The sequence below is a fragment of the Liolophura sinensis genome, chromosome 4, assembly GCF_032854445.1.
Source record: "Liolophura sinensis isolate JHLJ2023 chromosome 4, CUHK_Ljap_v2, whole genome shotgun sequence".
Lineage (NCBI taxonomy): Eukaryota > Metazoa > Mollusca > Polyplacophora > Chitonida > Chitonidae > Liolophura > Liolophura sinensis.
Genome location: NC_088298.1, coordinates 14,431,023 through 14,454,500, shown reverse-complemented (window position 1 = coordinate 14,454,500; position 23,478 = coordinate 14,431,023). Strand labels below are relative to the sequence as shown.

The window sequence follows — 23,478 nt, the reverse complement described above, 5'->3', positions numbered from 1 at the left end:
CACGAGGAGAGATAATTATCGATGGACATCAGCCTCCATGCAATGTTACACTGGACAATTGTAAACATTTTTATTAAAAGCATTTACAAGTAATTATTTTCACAAAGACAACTAACACAATCTTACAGAAACAGCAGATGCCTGCTGCAAAAATTAAAAGTTCTGCAGTTCACCTTTAAATGCCAACCGTCAGTGGTTTAATTACCATGTAAAATCGCACTTTCACTATCCATATAACTGGCCGACGTTGTACAAGAGACAAATTCTTCAGCATGTCATTAACAAGCAATTGAAAAAATAAATAAATAAAGAAATGTACATTGATTAACCTGGTAACCTTGCTGTTTGTGGTCACTTGATACATGTATTTTGATTGTCTTCTATTACCCTAATGGGTTCTGCTACATTCAGATGCCAAATGACAGAATGACATGAAGCAAAGCCCTGCATGTAGTTGATGAGAAAGCACTAAACCAGCAGGACACAATTAAGCCATGGTCATGCAATGCTGCAAGAAATTAGTCTCATTTGGCTCAAAAGCTAAGAAAAGGAAAAAATAGAACTTTCAGAAAACAGAGGAAAATGTAGACAGAAAAAAAAAAAGAAACCGGAAAAAAAAAAATCTAAAGAAACACAATAGGGCAAAATACAACATAAAAAAAATGGAATGAGACGACACTGGTTCAATTAACATTATCAAGCCACATTCCCTGCTAATTACACATCTTTAATTAAGTCAAAGTGCAATACATGGAATGAGAAGGTCTATGCCTCCATGTTCTTGTATATGCCAACAGTGTCTATATGCTCTTGCAAAATGTCCACCCAGAATATTACATATACAAGAATTAATATCAAATCGTTGAGCCCAAAAGTCTAGACACGGATGATAAAAGACCATCGTTGTTGGCCAAGTGACAAACTGTGTTCTGGTTGGAAATCTTGCCCAGCAAGGCCATACTTTATAGTGTGTCTAGCCTGGCCCACATTTGTATCTAGTCCAGCTTTACAATTCGAATACGTCCTAGTGTTTTGAATACACAAGGTATATGGTTTAAAAGATATCAAAACCTGCACTGTCAAACGCTCCTACAACAATAACATAAACATTGAAACTTCTGAATCGAAAAGCCATGTTTCTTACCCCAATAGAGAAATTACATTGAAAAATTGTTCTGTTTTCATTTTGCCATTTCTTTCTATATAATTAAGGGTTATTTAGTCATTGAATTTCGAACTGCCAGTGGCTTGCCTGATATCTGAAACATGATGAACATCGGTATGACTTTTGGATTCAAAGGTTTCAGCAGCTGGACTAATGCTTGATGGCGCAGTTTGGACATTTTTTAAACTTCTATAACTTTATGGATTTAGTGCATACCAAAGCCAGACTCGTAAGGTAAAGGTAAGTGAAATTTTCCTTCTAGACCAGATAGAAATTTATTTATTTATTTATTTATTTATTTGACTGGTGTGTTACACCGTACTCAAAAATATTTCACTTACACGACGGTGGCCAGCATTATGGTGGGAGGAAACTGGGCAGAGACCCTTGGGAAACCCACGACCATCCGCAGGTTGCTGCCAAACCTTCCCACGTACGGCTGGAGAGGAAGCCAGCATGAGCTGGACTCACAGCGACCACATTGGTAAGAGACTCCTGGGTCATTACGCTGCGCTAGCCACGGAGGCCCTCCAGATAGAAATACCTGCAGGGTTACACATACTAAGTACAGCCAGTGGCTCTTTGGTCTACAAAACCACTAGAGACCAGAGTAGGTTGTTTGTTTGTGACCTGTGATGATCTAATGGTCTACTAGACCAGAGTAGGTTGTTTGTTTGTCCCCTGTGATGATCTATCTCTGCTTATTAAATATACAGCTGTGGTTTAAGGTCAAAGGGTGAATCAGCAGCAATTAAAGCAACAATCAGACAAGAAGTGTACAAGCAAGCTTTCCCAGGATCCAGGTATGCAATGACAATGGACAGAGCATCATTTGAAAGTCAAAGAACAGGAAAAGCGGATGTCATTTAAATCTACTGTAATTCTTCAACCCATCCCCATGTTTGCACCTTCTTCAACCCTTTCCCATGTTCGCATGATGTTCATTCAAGCATAGACTAATAAAACTATACTTTGTGAAGCCCTGAAATTGGTCAATTAGCCAACCAGTGTAGTTTTAATTGTCTCAAAAATCAAATCAAAAAGGTGATAAATCACCCTGAAAGTGCTCTTTCCTACGTGAAAATGTTGTGGTAAAACAAATCTGTGAGTTTATAAAGCTTTCCTTGCTATTTTGTTTAAAATTTGGGATGCACATTAGTAGTGTTGGAAGTAGAATATTACATTTCTTTACCAGCCTTTTGAACAAGTAAAGATATGAGCACGTTGCTCATTAGATGGTCTAACCATGTGAGAAAACAGAAACTCAATACCCATGCTAGAATTACACATTTATTGGCTAATTAAAATGAGCAAACCAGGTGTCCCACAATTTAGAACAAATAGGGTAGTGCAGAAGGAGCTAATTACACAAAACCCAAACCCTGGCCAGTGGGCATGGGGCGAATGGTTTGGCGTTACTTCACACCATTTACTTGAGGTTTGTTTAAATCCATACTTAAACATTTTTCAGTTTATATGGTGGCAAATTTTTTGGAAGGCCCAGAATAATTAAACCACCAACCTTTGCCAAGTTATACAGGAAGATCCTGTGGGCCATACTGCTGGAAGACAAGTGGTCTTCAACAATTGAAAGGCAAAAGGACAAATATACTCCTTACTGTATATACGTCACAAAGACCATACTACCAATAAGAAGGTGATGTCTAAAAAGTCCCTGTCTTACTGGCCAGGATCAAGGCCAAACCTAATGTCTGCCAAGAAAGTTTGGTCAGTCACATCTCTTACAACTTATCTGAGCCATGTCTCACTTCCGGACTAGTTTTATATATTCATGACTATTGAAAACATAAGGAGATAGCTGCGTAGTGTGTCGTCTTGGTTGATATCAGATAAACCACTTGATACAGGAGGAGTCCTGTAGCCCAAGATTCTGACTCGATCAACGGTTGGTTAAAAGCTGTCAAGCCCTTTGAGAGGAATTCAATAGGCACTTTGGTGGTGGGATTTGCGCTTGACTGAACAAAGACGGATAATGCCACTTATGAGGAAGAACACCTACCACTGACCTGCACAGGTAGACAGTAATTAGCCCCTTTTCACCTGTCTATCTGCTTAGTATCCATTCCATGGGCTAGGATGAGAAGCCTGGGGCAAGGGAAGGGTGGGGGGAGAATCTGCATTAGGACTCAACTGAAGTGCTTCACCGATGGCAAAAGGTTTGTCATGAAAAGCTTTAATGCACAGGGTTCAGTGTCTCCTTCCATTCAAATCAATGCTGTACACTTTACATTTCATGCATGAAGCCGCACATTCGAGACTAACATCGGTCAAAATGGTTAATTATTTTATAATACAAATGCCTAAACATACATGATAATGTACTATGGTACTCCATGTGCTGGGTGTGGATGCTGGTAGAGTGGTAAGGGTGGTTTTTTTTTTTTTTTTTTTGAAAGGTTTGGTACTAGCTCATGGAATAGAAGTGGTACAAGAAAGGCGGACAAGGTTATTATTTTAGGTCAAAGGTGTAGGTATTTGTTTATAAAATAAAGAACCCTTTTGACACTTAAAGCTGGCGGCCATTTCATTAGACGAGCATGCTTTTACAAACCTTCTTTAATCTAATTAACAAGACTACTTGAACAAGAAATTAACGCTACAAATATGGAGTATGAGAATCAGGTTGATATGGACTGGGGAATTTGTTCTTTGTATGTGCATGTACAGATGCATTTATAGATGGAATATAACCAGAATCTTTCTCGATTTTTATACATCTTCTTATTCTGACTTCAGTTGCGAATGTGTCTTCCTTATCAAAAAATGTGTGTAGATACAGACATACATGTGGTTATAATATAAGATGCAATTTCCCACCCAATTTGCAGGAGAAAGATTTTCCAACTGAAAATAGTTTACTCTGCCATCGTGCACGGCCAATCAAATACTGGGGCATCAACAAACACAGACTTTGAAGCTGACGTTTCCTTTCGAACGACCATTCTCTCTCACAAAGCTCTGTGCTTTACTCATTTATGGGTGAAGCCCCCCAATGCCTTTGATCCACTCCTCAGAGGATCTTGGATGTAATTTTCACCTCCTTATTACCTGTGGCACAAAGGTAATAACTACAGAAGCAGGTTTATGACAAATGTGATCTTCTGGTCTGAAGATAACAATGCAATTTGACAGTTCAGTAAGATCAAATAGCATACTCTCTCTTTTTCAGAAAAGTTCACAAAATTGTGAAAAAAAATGAAAGACCAGTCAACATCAATCAAAAACAACAACAAACGGAGAAACTAAATGAATGGTTAAGAACAATGGATATAAAAAGACAAACAATAATACACAAAGCAAAACAATAAGCATGGTTACAAACATAAGGTGTATTTGATTTTTAAATTACACAAAATGGTTTATTTTCAAGGTACATGTATAGGTGCATGTTCTAACTTTATTACGTGTGCCCTAAAAGATTTAAAGGGGCATTCCTCAGACAGAGGAAAAATTGTTCCCTTATTTTAGATGGCATCTACATATAGTTGAGTCTTCCAGAGATCTGCTGACATGTATCAGACTTTGAATAAACAAATGAATGTTGATTTTAGTCCGGAATTTCCCTTCAACCACTGAAGTCGCTGTATTTAGAAAAAAACCGATTTTTGGAGTCAGTTAGTTACCTCTCATTTTGGCTAGATGACTGGAGATGTTCAGCGAACTTGAAATGTCAGACACTGTATGGTATAATACTTATGCAGTTTATCATATAACCTCAGTTCTGTCGTACCGATTGCTGAGAATTACAAAAACATTACCAAACATTGTCGACAGAAAGGAAGATCGTAACTGGTTTATTATAAAGACTTATAATTTGCTTTCAATATATCATACTGTTTACATGTGCGAGCCACAAGCAAACGTTGCACTGTGGGAATCTTTGCACTGCATCATTTGCATGTTATCTCAACAGACGGACAGTTTAGACCAGTGATAGATTTCCCCTTATAATTCTCTTAACATTTTTCAGAAAATGTAGGCCCAGGGGGTCAAGTTAGAAGTCCAACAAAACTTATTTTTGTATTTTGCAAATTCATTTTGTCGGTATGTCTTTTAACTCCTAACAGGAAAATTGCTTTTGGCCAGTCTAGAGGACTAAATAGCCAAAATGAATTTGACTTTTAAGTATGCCCTGAAGCTATACATACAACTGACTAGACATGTCAAATAAACTTCAAAATTATGTGAATAATGGTTGGAACACATTTTAACAAGGCATTCAGAGAACAACAGTTAAGCTCACTGATTGGGCAATTCACTAGACATGTCAAATAAACTTCAAAATGATGAGAATAATGGTTGGGACACATTTTCACAAGACATTCAGAGAACAACAGTTACGCTCACTGATTGGGCAATTCACTAGACATGTCAAATAAACTTCAAAATGATGAGAATAATCGTTGGAGAACATTTTAACAAGGCATTCAGAGAACAACAGTCAAGCTCACTGATTGGGCAATTCACTAGACATGTCAAATAAACATCAAAATGATGAGAATAATGGTTGGAACACATTTTAACAAGGCATTCAGAGAACAACAGTCAAGCTCACTGATTGGGCAATTCACTAAACATGTCAAATAAACATCAAAATGATGAGAATAATGGTTGGAACACATTTTAACAAGGCATTCAGAGAACAACAGTTACGCTCAATGATTGGGCAACTCACTAGACATGTCAAATAAACATCAAAATGATGAGAATAATGGTTGGAACACATTTTAACAAGGCATTCAGAGAACAACAGTTAAGCTCACTGATTGGGCAATTCACTAGACCTGTCAAATAAACTTCAAAATGATGAGAATAATGGTTGGGACACACTTTCACAAGACATTCAGAGAACAACAGTTACGCTCACTGATTGGGCAATTCACTAGACATGTCAAATAAACTTCAAAATGATGAGAATAATGGTTGGGACACATTTTCACAAGACATTCAGAGAACAACAGTTAAGCTCACTGATTGGGCAATTCACTAGACATGTCAAATAAACTTCAAAATAATGAGAATAATGGTTGGAACACACTTTTACAAGGCATTCAGAGAACAACAGTTACCCTCACTGACTGGGCAATTCACTAGACATGTCAAATAAATTTCAAAATGATGAGAATAATGGTTGGAACACATTTTAACAAGACATTCAGATAACAACAGTTAAGTTCACTGATTGGGCAATTCACTAGACATGTCAAATAAACTTCAAAATGATGAGAATAATGGTTGGAGAACATTTTAACAAGACATTCAGAGAACAACAGTTAAGTTCACTGATTGGGCAATTCACTAGACATGTCAAATAAACTTCAAGATGATGAGAATAATGGTTGGAACACATTTTAACAAGGCATTCAGAGAACAACAGTTAAGCTCACTGATTGGGTATTGCACCAGACATGTCAAATAAACTTAACATGATGAGAATAATGGTTGGAACACACTTTAACAAGGCATTCAGAGAACAAGTTAAGCTCGCTGATTGGGCAATTCATAAAACTGCATAATGTTCAAGTCAGGTGATACACTAAAGTATTGACCTCTAAATCAAATGAAGCAGAATGAAGTAGAATTAGATAGTGCTAAAATTTTGCCAGTATATCAACAAAAAAAGGCCAAAATCATTATACTGTCACAAATATGACTGTTTCAATATCATATGCATAAAAATTGCAGAGCAATGACTTTGTATGTTATAGAGTTGTAAGTCGTTACGATGGTAAAAGACATCATTGTCTCTGATATGCAAATTCTGAACTGCCTTTGGCAAGCTGTGTACCAGCTATTGGTGGCACCATTACAGACCTGAGGTGTACACTTTAGTGTGATGTATAGATGAGGGATACACCGCATTTATATTATCTGAGGTGTACTGTACCTCAAGTACACCCCAGCCATATACCCATAGCTCAGATGTACCTCAGGAACTTAAAAGAAAATCACTAAGATGATGTACCTCACGTACACCTTAGAAACTCTGCAAGTTAAAAAAACAGTAAATGATATATCTCAGGTACATCTTTAAAAACTTTCGAGTTTTTGATTATAATTTACTGGTTATGTACCTCTGACAGGTACTCCTCAGCCACTTTTTTAAAGTTTTAAGACAAGAGATCAGATTTAAATTTTACTTCACATAAAATGGTATGTACAAAATTTCAAATATTTTTGTGCAAAAGAAAAATATTTATTAAATATATATAAGCCTATCTCTCACTCCGTAATGACTTGCCATTCAGTTTGCAAATACTGACCAATCACAGAGCATGGATATATTTGCCCCTCATTACTCCATGATGGTTGCCTTGAACATGGTGCATATATATTCTAGGATGTTCAAAAACAATTCAATTATGCACTGATTTGGACACATGAACAGTTCTAAAGGCACAGAAAAAGAGTAGCTCTAAGTTTTGAAGCAGCTAGAAAGCCTAATGTAAATGTATATCACTGTTATTGTCATTAAACTCAGCTGAGATTTACAGATAGCCTACTGTAAACAAAGAACAGCATGCACTAACAAACTTGCTTAAATTTATCTGTAATTTATACAGCCAATAATTAAGTTTTTGAGTCAGTATTCTATCAAAAGAAAAGTGAAAACAGTATCCATCCACCTTGCCTATAAGCAAGCCTCAGATACACCTCAGGCATCATATTTTTACCGAATATTTACCGGGTACACCTCCATTGAGGTACTAATTTACATATTTGGCAATACCTCAGATACACCTTCAATACACCTCAGTTCTGATATGCTACGCCTCCAATGGTACACCTCAGATGCACCTCAAGTGTACCTCTAGTACACCTTACAGGGGTAAGGGCAAATGCAACCCTGTGACATCGCTACCACTGATTGGCTATCTATGACCATGTGTGGCCACAGCAATCACTCAGCAGAAAACAGTCACTGTCTATGTGGATGTTTTAAACATTCTGTCTAGGAAATCTAGGAAGGCACATGCATTGGCCCATAACAAAGTCTCCCAGTACTAAGACAGATATGGAAAGTTTTCTATCGACACTGTGTATACCAGAGAAAATGAAGCCCAAAGATTAGATAAACTTTGACAAACCATGAATCTCGTAAAGTGGTCAGAGACACAATAAGCTTCTCCAGACAGATGATTGCATAAGAAACTATAGCCCCACATGAAAAGCTTATTTAAAACTGCATTTACAGGAGAACAGAGTGAGTTCACAAAACAGAAAAGCCTTGACAAACCCAGTCAATCCTCAAAGGAACCTGGTTATCAACACCCTTCTTGTTCTCCTACCTGTAAATGGCCAAGCATGAACCTACAAGGCAAGATGTGAGTTCAAGCCCAGCTCATGCTGGCTTCCTCTCTGGCCATACGTGGGAAGGTCTGCAGCAACCTGCGGATGGTTGTGGGTTTTCCCAGGGCTTCACCTGGTTTCCTCCCACCATAATGATGGCCGCCGTTGTATAAGTGAAACATTCTTGAGTACGGCATAAAACACCACTCAAATAAATAAATAAATACAAGGCAAGGTTGGTGAAGATAAGCCACATTATTCTGGAGTGAAAAGGTCAAGGTGAGCACCAGACAGTATAAAAACAACAAACATGTACATGTATCACCCACAAAATAGCTGGAGACAGGACACGAAAAAAAAAAAAAAAAAAATTTAACTTGGGGTGCAAAGACAAATGAAGACAAATTGCAGAGGAATCAATATATTAAAGCATGGCTGGAGGTAATGCGTGAAAAAAAAAAAAGAAACATAAAGCTCACACACTTGTGTACAGTAGAATAGGTTTACTATATTTCACCTGAAGTTTGACCTGTAAAAATGCATTTTCAGAAGCACATAAATGTTAAGGCCTTGAAATCATACTTTTAATATCAACATTTAAGTTTTTCTGGTAAAAAAAAATTAACCAAACTTTACAAAAGAACTCCAAAATGTCCCTATAAGATGGATGAATCAATCAGAATAAAGCAAAATGTGTCACATGAAAAATGTTCAACTTCAGGAGCAATACTGCTTACTACCGAACATCAATAAAGCTGTACCGGCACAACAGTATATAGCCCAGCAGGGCGTGTGCAGGACTGCCAGGCCTTTAATACCCACAGATCATCAGTAATTATCTGGAAATGACTTATCCACTGGTCGCCATCTGACCAGAGAAGTAATCACCTACATCTACATGTATGTTCTACCTGGACGTTCCAACGAGCCAATATAATTATCTGTAGTAATCTACCTCGTTAACAGGTACTTAGCACCTCAACAGAGCATTTATCTCTGGCAGACAGGTGTGAACTTGTCTGACCTAGCATGTCTAACGTGTACATGGGTCCTATAGATGTTGCAGGTATAAAAACAATATGGTACAGGACAAAAGGAAAAATATGTGAATCATTTTAAGTTTTTCTGCATTAAATCAACAGGAATGAAAGGTCAAAATTATAACACTGTCATAAATACGACTGTTTATCATATGCATAAAGACTGCAGAAAATGTTGTGCTGGTAAAAAACGTCACTGTGGACACTGATCTTTGTATGCAAATCGTGAACTGCATTTGGCTATATCCATGCACAATGGGTGGCAATTGTTTGGCAGGAGATGAGTAGGTACATTTACACACCATGTCTTAGACTGGGTGCTACATAAAAAAACAGCTTAACCCTCCATCTGAGTATGTACATTTACACACCATATATACACCTTAGCCAAGGGAGCTAAAAAGCTTAACCTTCAATCCATGTACCAATTCCCAATACACATTAGCTAAAAAAAAAGCTTAACCTACCATACACCTATGTACATTTACTCACCATTCCTTAGAACAGGGAGCTGAAAAAAAGCTTTATAACCTTCAATCCATGTATGAGAGCCGATTATACAGGAGTTTAAAGAAGAAGCTTAACCTTCAATCCATGTAAGAGAGTCCATTATACAGGAGTTTCAAAAAGAAGCTTAACCTTCAATCCATGTATGAGAGCCCATTATACAGGGGTTTAAAAAAGAAGCTTAACCTTCAATCCATGCATGAGAGCCGATTATACAGGAGTTTAAAGAAGAAGCTTAACCTTCAATCCATGTAAGACAGTCCATTATACAGGTGTTTCAAAAAGAAGCTTAACCTTCAATCCATGTATGAGAGCCCATTATACTGGAGTTTAAAAAAGCTTAACCTTCAAGCCATGTATGAGAGCCCATTATACAGGAGTTTCAAAAAGACGCTTAACCTTCAATCCATGTATGAGAGTCTGTTATACAGGAGTTAACTCCCCCCACCCCCCCTCCCAAAAAAAACATTTTCACCACCTCTCACAATACCTCTGCTTACTTCATACAGGCAAGCTAGAAGAACCCAAAACACTACATGGATCAAATCCGGATTCTAAACTCACATTCATATTTTGTTCATAAGCTAATATTAAAGCAACTTTCTGGTGTATACATAGGACTCAAATTTTACGCCATGGTCTGTTTGGTATTCAAATAGTAAAAGTTTCAATTTTTGGTCAGACCAGCAGAGACAATAAACAAGCAATTAAAACAGGTCTGGCTGGCCTATGACTTCTACACATTTGAATCTGTCGCCACAGTGACAGCATCGCGACATGCATTGACAAAAATCTAAAAATATAGCTTCTCCTAAATGCATACATTTCGCTGAAAATAAATAAATCATACAATGTTTTGCTCATGTTTTCCTTTAATACACATCTGCATGAACGATCAGCTAATGTCAACCAGGATCGGTTATGGTCTTACTGGCCAGTGATATTTTGTAAGCAATTTCATCCCCTGGTGGAATTGATTCCATATTAAGCTACCAAGATTTGATTTCTGGGAGAGCAGATATATTACTTGAGCACCCATACATTGTTAAAGTACATGTATATATGGCCCTGAATATACCTCCAGAACTGTCGTCATTATTACATTGTCACGCATGAGTGATTCCTAGTCTAAAGACATACTGCTCATTCAGATATGGCTTGCAATCGTAGGAACCCTACATCATTAAAGTGGTGCAGGTGAGTCGTGATTGTAGACGTACCTGCAGCACACCACTGACAGAGTTTTCAGCAAATAAAGCAAATTGACGGCCGTAAATAACATACCTGTAGCTTTTGAAACATGCTCATAGATAATCAAGACAATTTGCTACAGCTGCCCTAATGAGCACCAAGAAGTTGACAGTGGCTCACGCACATGTTTCTACAGTCACGACATTGAGGTATCTCACCTGCCCTCATACCCTCCATCTGCAGAGCAATTCTCAGTTACAAAGACTTTGAGTATAAAATCAAAGGGCAGGCTCACTAATCATCTTGGGCAAAAACTTGGGTCCCGGGCTAGGATATTGTTACATGCACATCAATATGATAGTTAATACAATTATTATACTTTTATAAAATACATATACTGTACAGTGTTAAAGGTTCAAGATGATCTGAGTACAGAATGGTCTTTTTTCATCCTGAGCAGCATGCAAGATATTTAATAGCAATTCAAACATTCATCTCAATAGAATTCAAAAAATGTGTACGTGGGAAGGTCTGACAGCAACCTGCGGATGGTCATGGGTTTCCCCTGGGCTCTGCCTGATTTCCTTCAACCATAACACTGACCCTCTTCATAGAAGTGAAATATTCTTCAAGCACGGCTTTCAGGATGATGCCAAGAGCAGCTTACCCGTGAGTGAAATTCGACTTGCTCAAAATGCATTCATATTATATGTATCTTTGAAATTATTGTCTGTAATATTCACATATAACTTGGTGTCATAAAGTAAGAATTACTTCAAGATATATGAAGAACAGATTTTTGTAGAGTATACAGTTCAGGGTTAAATCTAGAAAAAAATCAGACTTTATTAATGTGATGTGTGCAAACAAATTCTATAAAATTCAACTCTAATTTCAACTGGACAATCATAAACTGTGAATGAAAGAAATTTGTACAAAATTAAATTTTTTATTGGTAAGCCATCATATTTTTTGTTCAATTCACTATTTATTTGCTTGGTGTTCTATGCCGTTCTTATTTCACTTCTACAATGGTGACAAGCATTATGGTGGGAGGAAACTTGGCAGAGCCCAGGAGAAACCCACAGCCATCTGCAGGTTGCTGGCAGACCTTCCCCCATATGTCTGCGCTGGCAGGCACCTCCCATTCGCACCCCCCCCCCCCCTAAAACGCCTACTAAGTTCGGGCAACCAACAGTTTGGGAGTCAAAACGTTTTCCGGAACTAAAATGGCTGCAGATATGACCTTGTTGTTTTGACAATTACGACAGCACACTCGCAAAGACCATCTTCCCAGTTAGGTAATGATAAGAATGTAATAGCATAGCTTACAACTGGGATAGGGCAGATATATTTACAGTGACAACTCTACCATGTCAACTGCTAGTCTCTAGGTTATGGTTCAACAACAACATAACATTAAAAAATCATGGGGAGCTTTCGTGACTGAGTTGGTTAGCGCGCAAACACAGCGTAATGCCACCGCACCAATGCGGTCGCTATGAGTTCAAGTCCAGCTCATCCTGGCTTCCTCTCCGGCCTTACAAGGGAAGGTCTGCAAGCAACCTGCAGATGGTCATGGGTTTCCCCCGGGCTCTGCCCAGTTTCCTCCCACCATATTGCTGGCCGCCGTTGTATAAGTGAAATATTATTGAGCATGGTGTAAGACACAAATGAAATAAAAAAATTATGTAACATTAATAAAAAATAAAATGTATTTTACTAACCAGGGAAGAGAATCCTTTCCATGAAAATCAGCTGAAATTTCTTCTACTGGCTTACCCCCGAAAAAATTGATTTTGACGACCTCAGTATTTTGACTTTAATTAAGTAATCGTCAGGAGAATTGTCAAAATGAATTTCTTCAGTGTTACTCAAATTGCTTATTCATCATGCTAAGCTGTTCAGTGGATCAACTTCATCCTAGCTTGCCTCTGTTACCAAGACAAATAGGGCCGGTGATTTTGGATAAAAATAAAGTACTTTGAAAATCCTAATTTCCCTTCGAACACATCGGATCAGCTGATCAACTGAAATTTGTCACCCCTGAACTAAGTAAAAAAGTGTAGTCTCACCTTTTTATCATTGCGAGCTAAGGTATCAAAATAGAGCCAGATAAGCGTGGGGACAAACTCCAGACTGAACCTCTGTAACTGTTCTTCATCTGAGCGATAAAACTCAAACAATTGATGGCAAACTGGGTCCAGTGTCTGAAAAGACAAAGAGAACAGAAAATGGAGCATGTATGGGCCAAAATATTATGTACATGTATTATATATAAATGATTTATTATACACTTAACTGTTCAGCTCCAATGATATTATGTCTATAAATCCTGCAAGGGAAAACTGTTCAGTAGCTTGCCAAAGGAATAATTTTATACATGTGCAGATAACTAGGAATTCCTCTGCCCAAAAAAATGTATGTATGTAAGCATGTATGTATGCATGCATGCGTGTATGTATGCATGTATGTATGTATGTCTGTATGCATGTGTGCATGTACGTCTGTATGTCTGTAGGCATGTATGTATGTATGTACCATAAGGGTTTTACCTGACAATTTTTCAGTCAGTTGGAGATGAGTCAATAGGTGTGCGCATAAAACTGACATACCTGACATTGTATACATGTGAGTGAAAAGTTCTTCAGAACAGTGTTGAATATAGCAATGATGTAACTACAAAGGCAGGAATGTTATATGAACACTTTTGTCCAATTTTCTCTGCCACTATGCATCCAATCCAATACACTTACTTGCTGAGTGTATTATGGGGGACCCCAGGTAGGACATGCAGTGTTTAAATATCAAAAATGTGCACATGCATGTACATTTGGGAACATAAATTAGGCAATGATTACATCACAAATCTTTTAAGTATGTGTGTAGGTTACAGAATCCTCAGATCTCATAAATGGCCTGGAGACAATTTCAACAAGCACCACTTTCAACATGCTGGGTTAATTTGCATATATATATATATATATATATATATATATATATATATATATATATATATATATATGTATACATACATAATAACTACTTTTTTTGTTCAGATCACACTGTAAAACAGTGTCTGACAACAAATATTTACAACCGGTACTGATCTAGATGTATATATGTACATTATATACAGTTTAGTGATGTATATTTGCATCATACAAATTGACTAAGATTTCATTTCATTGTGCTAAATCAATTCCAGTATAACAACAATATATACGGTGACTGATTATGCAATATTTTATCTACTATTTACATCAACAATTTACTTGTGTGTGATCAGAATTGCATGGTTTTCTGTTTACTCTTGCATTTGATTCAATGCAATTGTACAAATTAATCGCAGTAATATTTCTCTAGGCAGATCAACTCTTTCCAGCGTCACCGAAATCTCATTCCAAAAACTATCGCAGTAATTTCAATGTGTATGTCTGGAAAGCTGTACATGTCTTGTGCACCGGCCCCAATAGCACAGTTGGTAGAGCGTCTGCTTCGGGAGGCGGTATTTCCAGGGTCAATCCTGGATCGAGTCACATCTAAGGCCTTAAAAAAGGAAGTTATAACTTTCTCGCTTGGCGTTCAGTATTAAGGGGACAATGCAACCACTGGTTGACCTGTATCAGTAAAATGCCTCGGGCGATGTGCCTTATTTGCCTTTGGTAAGACGTCTCAGTGAAGCAGCACTAGATGAAAGAGTGGTGGAAATCCATACTGCAACAAGGAGGCACATTATGTGCACTCTAAGGATTTCTTCGTGGTCATACCACTGAAAAATTGTTAATTACGACTTTAAACCCCAAGCACTCACTCACTCACTCACTCATATCTTGTGCAGTAATGTGTGGCATAGCACTATGTTTCAAAACCATTGGCACAGTATGCTCACATAAGTCATAGTTCACCTTTGATTTTTCACAAGTAGAGTGAATGGGCTGGAACAGAATATTACTATTAAAATGTCAGCAGCAATTGTCTTCAAGTGTACATATATGTATATTGTGTCTTCTTGTGGCTGGGCAAGTCCATGGCAGGCCACTGACGTATAGTGCCAAAGACGCCAGAAATAACATCATACCCTGTCACATTATGCTGACATCAGGCCAACCAGTTCTGTTTCCTTGCTCTATAAACTGCTGAGTGCCAAGCAAAGCAACAACAAGTACTATGTTTCTGGTATGACCCAAACCAGATTTGATCCCGGGTCTCCCAACTTCAAGTGAACGAGTGTGTGCTTAGGGTTTAACGTCATACTTAACAGCTTTTCAGTCATCTGACGACGACCCAAGTTTGAAACGGACACTTGACCATTAGGCCACTGAAGTAGTCAACTGTATTCAAACCTGCAGTAAATATGTTGTATGCCAAATTTTGATAAACAACTAAACCTTGAACCCGGCCTGAACATTAAACTTTAGACAATAACACTGCAGAAAACATCCACCTGAAAATGCTGTTAGCTTCCATGCAATACCCTTCCCAGCCCAACAACTCTTTTCACTGGGTTTTGTTATGTTTCGCATTTTCATTAGTCTCTTTGAAAGCTCTCAAATGTCAACAGCACACTAACTGTTACCCTCATAACTTCTGAAACCTCATTATTGTCACATTTGTGTCATTCCAAAATTGTAATTTGATACATTGTAATCGTATTTAACAAGTAGTTACAGGACAGAGTGGGCAGAAAAACATCAGATTATGGGTAAATTAAAATGCACTTAAACCAGTCCAAGGTAAACATCTTTCTATCCTTAAATCTCCCACTTCATTTGTCTACTGCCAGACAGGTGTTTGTTTAATGACAGTCAACATGGAGGGTACTACACCCAAACATGTTTATGTAAAGGAGTCCTCAGTGCAGGTAAATTACAAAGCTCAGGTTCTCAGGTGTTTGAATTTTATGTATTTCACTTATGCTAATTCAGTCTAATACAGTCTAATAGTTTCAGACAGTCCTCAAGAGGGCCAAGCAAAAACGTTTACAAGAAATCAAATTCAAGAAAATCAACAGTTTTCTTATGAAATCTCTAACCTGCATGTATATACCCTAATTTCTCAACCTTTTCTCAACTTTCAATGCAATTTATGTACATTTTTCATTTGGTTTTGGAGACAAAACTGCACTGGTTAAGTTGGCCAAAAAAGGATAATAATCCTTATATATACACCTTGCAAACATTCGAAAAGACTGAAGAATCACAATATACGACCACATATATCAACAATGGTTAGAACCTAAAACCACCAACAGCAACCTGACCACAAAGTCACTCTCATACCAGCTGATGTGCTTTAGAGATTGTTCACTAGTTTTGTCAAACTGCGAAAGTCGTGTATGTAAGATGACTATGATTCCTTACGTTGTGTCTGTAAACATTTGTGCCAACATGAAAAATGGTCAAATTTCCTTAGTTCAGAAGTGAATTTTGAATTCACCAAGTGTTTATAGAACAAATTTGTAACCACGACTTAGTTTTAAGTATTTAAAAACTTTAAAATAACAACAAAGCTATTTTGCAGCAAAAAAAATGTAAAACTGACACTTCTTCTCCACATTCCCCCTGAACCCCAGTTGATAATGAGCATGCAAATATCTGGTTTGTACTGGAAACAAATTAAGAAAAAAAATAATGTGTTATAAAATAGTTTGCGTATGATCAAATAAAATATGTTTCAGATAGTAAATAGCAACCACTTGTAGAAACTTTCCTTTTCTAAAGTTATCCAACTGAATCGTTGTCCATTCTGAGGAGAGTACATGTAGGAGCCTGATGTAGCTTCTCTTAGCAGAGATTTCATATTTCCAGGTTTTTCAAGGCTTTTCTTTATAGATCAATAGATCTCTCAGAATCAGAAAAATACTACTACTTATTGACATGAGTGAAACTTCAGGTCATGCACGACAGTTCCATGGTGCTACCATAATCCATAGGCAATCTATAATAGCTAAATGTATGTATAGAATGCTTACACAATACAGCCATCAACCTATATACATTTACATGAATTGACTCCCATAGGGTTATGTTATGAATATATAGCCGGCTGTACATTGTAAGGTCTGCCAGCAACCTGCAGATAGTCGTGGGTTTCCCCCGGGGTCTACCCTGCTCCTCCCACCATAATGATGGCTGCCATCACATAAGTGAAACATTCTTAAGTACGGCATAAAACACCAGTGAAATAAATACATAAATAAATATGAATATATAGAATGAATATAAATGTATCACTTTGGTGGTCTAATGGTTAGAGCGTTCTCCTTGAAAGTGGGGAAACCCCGCGACCAAATCCAGTTCGGGTCATAATAAAGACTTGGAGGTTAGAGGAAGAAAACATGACCGCTTGACCTGGTGTCGGGACATGTGCAATGTGACAAGGTGGGATGTCATGCCTGGTGTTTCGACATGATATAGTCACTTAAGTGGTGGTAGCAATTTGGCAACCTGCCACAAGACTCTGCCACAAGAGAATACAATTTATGTACACACACCTATAATGACTCCTCCTCGTCATGTGACTGAACAACTGCTAAGTGCAACATAAAACCCCAAGTACACGCACATCTACATTTACACATACACGTACATCTACATGTACACATACACATACATCTGCATGTACACATACATGTACATCTACATGTACACATACACATACATCTACATGTACACATACACATACATCTGCATGTACACATACATGTACATGTACACATACATCTACATGTACACGTACATCTACATGTACACATACATGTACATCTACATGTACACGTACATGTACATCTACACGTACATGTACATCTACACGTACATATACATATATGTAGCGTAATGATGTTCAATATTTACAAGTTACGTGCACGAGCAATGCCACATGCACTTGACTTGAAGAAGTCATTTAATAACTTACACGGTGATGTTTTAATAAAAGCTTGTCAGTGTTTAAAGAATATTGGGCAAGACAGAAATGAAAATTATATACCTTTAGGAAACAAACTGAAATTTCCTTATGTACACGTAAGCATCTAGCAGGGTTAGTTAGACCTGAAACATCCCCATATTGACACACACAGAATCATGTGTCAAACCCAAGTCACAGAGAAAGACAGATGGAAGAAGCCTCAGGCACAACACCTCGTTTCCATGGCAACAGTATCAACAGTATCAACAGATCACACCTGTACGGAACTTGCTTAACGAAGCTGATACCAGGTAAAAGACAGGTGAGCCAGTCTGGTGTGAGTGCGGACATCTGATACTCAAAACCAGACAATCTCAGCTTTGGCGCAGTTTCAAAAGAAAAAAAATAGCGCCCGAATGGAGGCACTGCCCTTTGAATTAATTCAATTCGGCTCCTCATTAAGAGATACTCTTACTTTATTCAATTCTTCTATCGATTCAGTAATTCGATAAGCGAGAAAGCAGCCAGGCGTTGGCACAATGCAGCCAAGGTACTGAGAAAGAACAGGTATGGACTTGATGACAACAATATACATCCCCATCTGTGATGTCAGATGCATACACTCTATACCGCGTGCTTGTACACAAGGCATATGAAGTATATGTCAGGCAGGTAAACAAGATATAAAACATACCTCATGCATATAAACAACTTCAAGGAACACAGCCTACCCTGGCATGAATATGGTATACCTCATGTGTCCATACAAGGTAAACAATATTGTGTGCATAAAAGGCATCCACTATACATGTGTATACAAGGCATCCACAATACGTGTGCACACAGCTTTAACGCACACATTATACCTCAGGCATAAATACAGTGTACCTTGTGTATGCATACTAGGCATCCAGTATGCATCTTGCTTGCACACAAGGCATACATTACTTATACCTGGTGCATGCATACAACTCCAAGGCAACAAATACAGTATACACCACTAACACCTTGTGCACGCATACTACTCCAAAGCACACATACAGTATACATTACTTAAACCTGGCACATGCATACAACTCCAAAGCACACATACAGTATACATTACTTATACCTGGTGCATGCATACAACTCCAAGGCACAAATACAGTATACTTTACTTACACCTTGTGCATGCATACAACTCCAAAGCACACATACAGTATACATTACTTATCCCTGGTGCATGCATTCAACTCCAAGGCACACATACAGCATACATTACTTATACCTGGTGCATGCATACAACTCCAAGGTACAAATACAGTATACTTTACTTACACCTTGTGCATGCATACAACTCCAAAGCACACATACAGTATACATGACTTATACCTGGTGCTGCATACAACTCTAAGGCACACACACTGTACAGCATACATGTACCTTAAGCTTGCATGCATACAAGACATGTATAGTAACCCACAGATGCATACATGTATATGTAAAACAAACTACCTCATGTAAACAAGCTCGGATACCATACTGCATTAGTCAACTTCACAACCAGGTACACGTACATGTACCATAAGAATCAACTGGTACCAAAATAACCTCGCAGCTAGGACTCCAGGAAACCACAGGGCATTCAGGCTCCACTACCAAATTACATGCGTACACGTCACACAATCTGGGGACTGAAGACTGAGTGAGTGAGTGAGTGCTTAGGGTTTAAAGTCGTACTTAATTTTCAGTCATATGATGACAAAGAGTGCATATACATGTAATGTGCCTCCTTGTTGCAGGACGGATTTCCACCACTCTTTTATCTATGGCTGCTTCACTGAGAAGACTTACTGAAGGCAAGGAAGGCACCGCAACCAGTCATTGCACTATCCCCTTCAGACTGAACACTAAGCGAGGATGCTAAAACTTCATCTTTTAAGGTCGTAGGTTTGACCCAGGATTGCACGTGTACACATGCAGCTAACTGTATCTGACCTCACATTTCATCCTGGACCCAGTTATCCAACTTGTCTGATTCTGACTGTTCTATTGATCTTAGTTGTAGAAAGTTGAGGTGAAGTGATAAAGGTGATAATATTGAGGTTTTCATGGAAACTCAACTGATATCCCATTGGAAAAATGAAAATTTCAGCACAAAATAAAACATGTCATGGCCTTCTTATGACTTGCAAGAATATCCTTTTTCAGGTGAAATTTCATTTATTTATTTGATTGGTGTTTTACACCATACTCAAAAAACATAAAGTAGTACATTACATCATAGGAGCAGATTAAGTTTGAATATTACCAATCGTTTCACAGAGGTAGACATAAGAAAATCCCACTCCACAAATGAATAAAAACTATGAGGCTCACAATGCACTTTGCCAGATTTTGAGGGAAACTGTCACAGATCTACATTTTTTCTCACATACATCGTCGCTCAAGCCTGCAAATATTCAATCTAGGTGGTATTTTCAAGAATTCCTTTAGTTATTAACATGTGAACTTTGTCAGGCACCAACAGTTTGTAGGTGACAGGATGAGAATGCCCTTGAAGGCTGCTTATCTGTAGGCTTGGTAGCTGACAGCTTATATTGATCGAAGACTGATCTTGACAAAAATACATCTGTACTCCAAACAATTTCCACTTATTTTATTTTTTTAGAATTTTGGATGCGTCATAAATAAGCATTTAAAGTACGATGAAATATGATAGCATATTTGAACCAATTGTCAAATCTCTTTCTTAACATGAATTTTCCCTGGTTTTTCCCTCATGAAAACCTTTGGAAAGTATGGTCCCAAAAGCTCACCTTAGAAACAAATAGTTTTTGCTGAATTTCTTGGTAAAAAATAATTTGAAGTATTTCTGGACACTGCTGAGGCACACATTATATTTGACGATGTAAACTTTAAAGGCAGACAGGTTTTCAATGCTACATATATATTATCTAATATTACGATAAATATGCCACAAAGATATTGATACAGAAAATAAGCATCATGTGTGATTACACATTTTCAACCCACCAAAAAATCAAAATAAACACATTTTTAAACACAACTCCTCTTAATTCGGAATTTTTTTGCCTTTGACTCCAATTTCGGTGACAATCATGGCAATGAAAAATTGCCTGCATGTGACCCTGAAGACTGACCATGCCATGTTAAATATAGGTGAACAATTCCTGAGTATGCTGTAAGACATAAATGGAATAAAAAACAAGATAAAATGAATATAAAACACACACACGCACACAAAAATCAGCTCTCACCTCAATGGATGGTTTGCCTTCAAACAGTTTGTAGAGGTGCTCAATGAGCTCATCACAGCTGTGGAGGGTGCTGGCATAGCTGTGCAATTCTTCTGTCGGCAACACCTGCAATATCAGTACAATTCAATCATTAACTTTCATTCCTTGAAGAGCTACTTTAGTGCAAAAATGTCTGCTCCTTTTCAAAAGAGAGTTAATTTATAGGGATCAAGAATTGTTTTCATCAAGTGTAAAAAAAAAAATGCAATGTATTAAAACCGGTATTGTAAGTACTGAATTATAATATGGAAATAAAAGTTTTCTGTCACGTCCACTTTTGAAAGAACACATGGGTCACCCATTACTGACATATAGGCAGAAATGACAGCTCATACCTATGAGCGCTCTTGACGTCATTCCAGCATACTCTACTTCCTGAATCCTTTCAAATATGAAAGTGCAACTTTTCAGTGTCATATCTGCAACTTTTTAACTGGCCCACTCAATAGTCTATCTGCCTTCCTTGACATCACGTGAGTAGAAAAACCCTTAACATAGGGCACAGACTGTTAAAAGTTTTCATCTTTTAGTGCTCTTTAGTTATACAGCTCAATTAGTGTTGTTCGTCAGAAATCCTTCTGAACCATGGTGTTTGCTCTGTAATCAAATCTCTCCAAGAAACTTATTTTCATGAATGTAGAACATGTAGAACGTGAATCTGATCAACCGGCATTAGCAGCAAAAATGTAGGTTAATATGTTAAATTGAACCACACCATTTTTCCTTTGATATTATTTTAAACTTTTCATCTATAGTTTCTATAGAAATAAAGTACATGTAGCACTTTCACAACATAAAACCAGATGTTACTGAGAGACATGTATGATACAGGTTACTGTATGAAATTTTTTTCATTATTTTAAACATTTCATCTATAGTTTCTATAGAAGTAAAGTACATGTAGCACTTTCACAACATAAAACCAGATGTTACTGAGAGACATGTATGATACAGGTTACTGTATGAAATTTTTTTCAGAGACAAACACAATTTTAATGCAATAATTCAATGAAATTCAGTACATGGTATCACAGTATTAGAGGGGAGTATGATCAGGGGAGATTTTAACATCAAAAATATTACACAACAAGTGGGAAATAAATTTGTCAATAAAGATTCCAGATCACCCCAACCCAATCAAAAGATTGATACTTTATTTATTCATTTATATGATTGGTATTTTACGCCGTACTCAAGAATATTTCACTCATACCACAGCGGCCAGCATTATGGTGGGAGGAAACCAGGCACAGCCTGGGTCATTACGCTGTGTAAGCGCGATAACCAACTGAGCCACGGAGGCTCCCGTTCGATACTTCAATAACTACAAATAAAACCCAAGGATAATAATAATAATAATAATATCTTTATTTTCAGAAGGTAACAAACTCAGTCAATATGACAGTATTGATCTTCCCGGAAGAAGAAGATGTACAATATACAAGAATTTATATTTTGTGTAAATATAAATAAATTGTGCTTATGTTTTTATGTTCACCACTCAGGAAACAAAGCAGTATGCACAATGTAGGGTCTATCAGACAGAATTTAAGTCAGCCTAAATTGTTCTCTTCACAACTAAACAAGAAAACATTTACAAGTGCAATACACATATACATGTAAACACAAAATCAATTACCTGTGGTTCAGTTGAAACAACAGAAAAATGTGTCTGTTTATGTTTGATGAGTTCAGTTCATATTACATAATACAATGTGCTGATTTTTATAAAGTATTCTTTATAAGTTTATAGATTTGAAGAAAAAGTTATTTAAGTCTCGTTTTCGCAGAAAGAATGTGACCAAATCTCTTAATGATGACCCTTGTCTGACTTTATTCACCAATGCAGATGATGCAAACATGCAATCGGACAATTTTTTACTAACATATAACAAAGCATGAATGGTCTGATAAACAAATGGCAAACAAAAAAAAAAAACGTGCTGGAACAAAGACAAAAACAGATGGTGGTGGGAAAACCTGGGCATAAGGGGAGGTAACCTATACATGCAACAGTCCCCTTGAGAAGTTTAAGTGTAGCATCAAGGATACTTAA

General features: G+C 37.4%; 1 protein-coding gene across 1 annotated transcript in view; it reads right to left on the bottom strand.

The window, feature by feature from the left end:
- The window catches only part of LOC135464434 (hyccin-like), a 163,981-nt gene that overhangs the window by 129,087 nt on the left and 11,416 nt on the right, over positions 1-23,478 (bottom strand). The window contains exons 3-4 of the mRNA XM_064741860.1: positions 21,384-21,488; positions 13,290-13,424 (exon numbers count right to left, since the gene is read on the bottom strand). Of these exons, the coding sequence (XP_064597930.1) occupies positions 13,290-13,424; positions 21,384-21,488 (240 nt within the window). The remainder of the gene's footprint in view (positions 1-13,289; positions 13,425-21,383; positions 21,489-23,478) is intronic.